At 62.0% G+C, this 5,053-nt stretch overlaps 1 protein-coding gene across 1 annotated transcript; it reads right to left on the reverse strand.

Annotated features, from left to right (window-relative positions):
• Positions 1-649: 649 nt before the first annotated feature.
• On the reverse strand, positions 650-4,357 carry SMIM10L2B (small integral membrane protein 10 like 2B). Its single transcript, XM_030933553.1, has 2 exons — positions 3,647-4,357; positions 650-2,779 (listed from the first exon to the last, which is right to left on the reverse strand). The coding sequence occupies exon 1, from the start codon at positions 4,242-4,244 to the stop codon at positions 4,008-4,010; it is 237 nt and encodes a 78-aa protein (XP_030789413.1). The 5' UTR covers positions 4,245-4,357; the 3' UTR covers positions 650-2,779; positions 3,647-4,007.
• Positions 4,358-5,053: the final 696 nt, after the last annotated feature.

Raw genomic sequence — 5,053 nt, forward strand, 5'->3', positions numbered from 1 at the left:
CTGCCTTCTTTTCCTCTGTAGCAGGGATGGAGGGGTGGTCCTCCCTCTTCAGGAGGCCTTGGAGCCATGCTCTGGGGAGATCATCCCCCATCTTGGTTTGCCAAGTCACGTGATCCCTGGAGTGGGGATGGGCCCACCAGGGACTGAATAGGACCATCTAGACAAAGGGGAGGGTAGTTCAGGGACTGGGGTCCATTTCTCCTGTGGTGCCAGATGCCATAGGGTGTTGGCACCAGTGCTTTTGGAGGGGTCCTCCTTGTCAGGGTGCTCTGGCCCCTGGGTAGTCCTTGGCAACAGGGGTGCCCCCAGGGCCCCTAAACCCAGACTGCACTCCTGAGTCTGAGCATAGCCCTGTGTCCTCAGGATGCCTCTCACCCGGGGCCCTGTGGGTGAACAGAGGCTGTCAACAGGACAAGCAGCCACCTCTTGGGGCCGGGTCAGGCTGCTGCCTTCTTCTTATGGGGCAGTGGTCCGGGTCAAATCAGTCCTCAGCACAGCCTCTGAACAGGAAACACGGTCCCTGCTACAGCCTCCCCCACCCCTACCCTTCAGAGGCTTCTCCCTGGCCATGGGAACCGGTGACCTACCATGGGGCCTCTCTCCACCCGAGGCCACTGCATCACCCCCACCAGACACGGGAGGCCTCCAGTTGGGATTTTAGTGTATTAAACCAAGGACTTTTTTTTTTTTTAACTTAGAGAAAACAAGAAGACATGACAACACCAGAAACAAGAACATGTCTCTGGCCAGCCTGTGCTGACCAGTACACAGTGAATCACACACAGAAAAGTATGTCATTCCGGTCAGTGTCTAGAAGCTCCACCGCCTGGCAAACAGACCACAAATAAATAAAGTGCATGGAGACCCTGTCACGCAGCAAGGGCCCCGTTGGGGAGAGAAGAGGTGGGGAGGGGAGGTGGAGAAGCAGCAGGCAGAGCTACCACTTCAGGCAGCAGGTGTGAAAAGGCAGGGACAGGAGCAGATGCTGAGGGGCTCAGCCCTGCTCCTCCCCAGCCAGCCCCTCTAGGCCAATACAGCCACAGCAGAAGCCACGGGGGGTGGGTGGTGGGAGGACATGGATTTCTGTGCCCATCTTATGGGGTGGGGCTCCCTGCAGTCGGGGGTCTCTGAGGGTAGGGACCCCTGCAGCTCTGATGCACATTTCTCCCAGTAGGGAAGCAGGTTCCAGGGTCCCAGGCCGAGGCCCTTGCATGGGGAGGGCTCAGTCACCCCCCACACTCCCACGCATGCGCTCAGCAAAGAGCTTTCCTCCATCCTTCCTGGCTGGCTCAGGAAGAGGGGGGAGCTGGGGATCCAGTCACCCAGAGGGTGACACCAGGGTTTGAAAGGGCCACATCTGTGCATCAGACACAAGGAAGCCCCTCACTCCTCTTCTCCTCCAACCCTGTGTCACTCTTGTCCCACAGAGGCTGCCCCCAGACATCTGTTGGGGGGACCAGCAGGCTGACGGGTCCCCAGAGGTGGTCCAGGGTGGACAGGATTGCAGGAGATGAAGGGCCAGCAGGGTCAGGGGTTCTCAGGAGACTTGGGACTAGGAGGGCACGTCATCGGGCCCTGGCTGTGGGAGACTGCAGGGGGCACAAGGCAGCCACGGTCCAGCCTCTTCTGGGGTGAGGCAGGCGGCCGGCTTCATTCAGGACCTCGGTCCAGTGGGCTGCTGAGGAGGGTACGTGGTAGATGGCTGGGCCGCTCTGTCCCTGGAGCTGGCCAGACTGCTGCAGTTTTCAGTCCCAGGAACTGAGAACGTAGCCCTCAGGGTACCAGTGCAAGAGATGCGGAAATGGGGAAAGAGGGTGAGGGCGAGGGTCTCTTCCTGGCTCCCCTCTGGGCTGCTCCTGACCATTGTACACCGGTTAGCAGCACACCCGGGGGCCCCCAGGACCAATCCAAGCCATGAGGATGAGATTCTCCTGTGTGGTCCTGGGGATGGGGGATTGAGCTTGAGGAGAGAGAATTGGGGTCATGCCATGGGTCTCAGCCCCAGCTCACCCCAGGTTTATCCCTTCACCCTCCTGGTTATGTCGTGTCTCCAGGAGCCACAACACCAAGATCACCCCCAGTTGCCCACCAAACTGGGAGGCTTGTGCCACTGCACTGCTGAGGAGCCCTTGGTGAAGCTCCAGGCGGGGTGAGGAGGTTAGGCTTTGGGGGAGAGCTTGGCTCCCCAGGGGTCCTAGGGCCCATCTCTCCTGTCTCCCATCTCAGCTGTCTGTCCTCCTGATCTTCCCTGTGACCTTCTGTACTGCTCCAAAGAAAGTGAGATCCCCAGATTCCCTACCTCTGGGCCCCTTTCTCCCTTGGTGCCCCAGGAGCCCTATGCTTCCCTCTCCACTTCCCCTTCCCTCCTCCCACCATGCCAGGTCTTGGAGAAGACTGGGGAGGGGTGTGGGGGCCTGCAGGCCCAGGGGCACATGCAGTTCCTCCTCCTATCTGCGTGTCAAGGGCAAACCCCCTCCCCGAAGCCTCAGTTTCCTCTGTCATTAGGAGGGGGAAATACACCTCACAGTGCTGCCAGCAGATTTCAGTTCCCAGGGAACTCAGACCTTCCTTCCCAAGCCAGGACTCGATCCCTGGGAACCCCCACCCCGTGAGCCTTTGTCCGTGCTGTGCCTCTACTAGGAAGACCCTTCTTCTCCTGTTCAGGTCCTTCATGCTACCTCTGCCCAAGCAGGTCCAGGGCCAGAGGTGCCCCAGGGCAGGGATGAGACTCTTGGCAAGGCCAAAGAAGGGGCAGGTCACCGCCTACAAACGCCAATGCCTGAAAGAGAAAGAAAGTGATGGGGACCTCAGTTGCCTGGCCACCAGACACGTCCTTGCTTTCCCCAGGAATGGCCTCCTCTGCAAGCCCCTCCTCCATCTGCTCTGCCCACCCCAGGCTGAGAGCTGCTGTGTGCTCAGGGAGGTCTCCTTTGCCCAGATCACTTCAGTACACAGTAGGCTTCTAGAGGCCGTCTGGGGCTGGAGGATGGGACTCTGGCCCTGGGAGGACCTTGCTAGCTAGGGGCCTTAGGGAGCATGGGCTGACATGGCGGAAGAGCAAGACTGTGGGGGAGGGGACGGTAGGAATGCGTTTCTCCTACTTTTCCCTGTCTCCAAATGCAGAGCTTGGGGGGGTGCCCTCAGGTAGGGGCAGGGGAACACGAGGGACAGCAGGAGCAGGCAGAGACCAGTCCCCTGGCTCCAAAGACAGGGCAGGAGGCAGTTTTGCCAAGGGCTGTGCGGGAGCTGCAGGGAGCCCCAGGGCTGAGGACTGAGAAGAGAACAGACGTGGGGCTCGGCCTAGAAGAGAACCATCCGCCCTATGCCCACCGACTGGGGGGAAGGAGAAGGGTGGGGGCATCGTTGCTCCTCTAGGGCCTGCCAGGGGCCACCCCCAGCCCATTACCCTCCATTGCCCAGACTGGGGAGTGAGCGGGAGGGGGCTGCCCCTCACCCTATCCTGGAATGATGACTGGGGAGGAGAGGAGAACCTGAGGCTGCCTTTCCTTTCCCCAGCTGGGCTCCACAGCTCTTCGGGCTGGTTTGCCCCGGTGCTTTCCATATTTCCCCCCCGACCGCCAAGGCGCCCCGACCTCTGGAGGGCAGAGCCACCGCCCCTCCCCCATTCCAACCTGTCGCCTCCTACCTTTCTGCTCGGGGCCTGGAAAGTCAAGTCGCCGCAGCAGAATTCCCTCCTTCTGGTTTCCCCCACTTTTGCCAGTGTGAGGCAACAGGTCGTCAGAGCTCAGGTAGTTTCTGGAGCCCAATGGTAGGGGCCTGTTCAGTGCGTTTCTGCGCGATCCGGGGTCTCCGGGCTGAGACCGCGGCCGGGCCAGGGCTGGGCCTTCGTGTTTGGGCGGCGGAGGTCTAGAGTCCAGGGGCCCGGGCCGCCCCGCCTCCGCCCCCCGCCGCGATCCAGCTGTCCTTCATGACCGCGACCCGGCCGGGGGCGGGCGGGGACACGGGCGCCCCTCCAGCCGGGCCTCCGCCGCCGCCGCCACCGGCGCTCACTCGATCCGCACCTGCAGGCGGACGTTGAGCATCACCGAGGCCACGATGTAGAAGTAGGGGAAGTTCATGCGCAGCCGCCAGGCCAGGTCGAAGAAGGTGAGCAGCGTGCGTGTAAGCCCCTTGCAGAAGGCGCTGTACGAGCCTCGGGCGGCCGCCGAGCGCGACAGCCGAACCGCCAGGCCAGACAGGGCAGCCGCCGCCGCTGCCGCAGACAGAGCCGCCGACGCCGCCATGGGCCCCGGCCCCGCGCAGGCCCCGAAGACTGACCGACCCGCACAAGCTCGAGCCTCACGGCAGCGGGACCCCAACACTAGCGTGCCCCGCCGGCCGCTGGCAGAGCCCCGTCCGCCCCGCCCCCGCTCTCGCCCCGCCCTCGCCCCGCCCCCGGGTTCCCCAGACCGAGCCTGGCTCCGGGGGCCGCTGCCTCGGCCCCTCCTGCACGAGCCCGCACAGCTCCGCCCCCTCCACACCGCCTCACTGCGGGCCCCGCCCACCAGCCTAGCTCCGCTCCTAGCTTAGCCCCGCCCCCGGCAGAGAGGCCGTCCGCGCAGTGGCCCCGCCCACCAGACAAGCCCTGCAGTCTCAGCTCCGCCCACCGTCCGGTCCCGCCCACAAAGCCCTGCCTCTTTCCGGGCGCCTCCCAAGGCAGGAGCGGCCAGGGATCCCTGGGACACAGTCTCCTAGGTTTGAGCAGAAGTGGAAGACGACAGTCTCGACCGCTAAGCTGATTCTGTACAGAAAGCACATGCAGAAACCTCTGCCTGTTCATATCACCCCCCTTCTCCCACGGTCTCCCCTGAAAACCTGCCAGCCAAGACCTTCCTTTAATTCGCATTCCTCTTTAATGCACATAGTGCAGTAATTCTGCGCTACAGAGTGCCACCAAACCCACACGCGTGCATTTTTCCCTTTCTGCTATATTTGCTGGTCACGTATATCTCTTTATTGGCGAATTTCCCCGTTGTCCTTCCCTTTTTCAGCAGTTTTCTTGATCCATACAACCTTGTCTCGGGTTTTCATTTGCTCTTGTTTATGGCTTTTT

Source organism: Rhinopithecus roxellana, chromosome 7 (genome assembly GCF_007565055.1).
Source record: "Rhinopithecus roxellana isolate Shanxi Qingling chromosome 7, ASM756505v1, whole genome shotgun sequence".
Taxonomy (NCBI): domain Eukaryota; kingdom Metazoa; phylum Chordata; class Mammalia; order Primates; family Cercopithecidae; genus Rhinopithecus; species Rhinopithecus roxellana.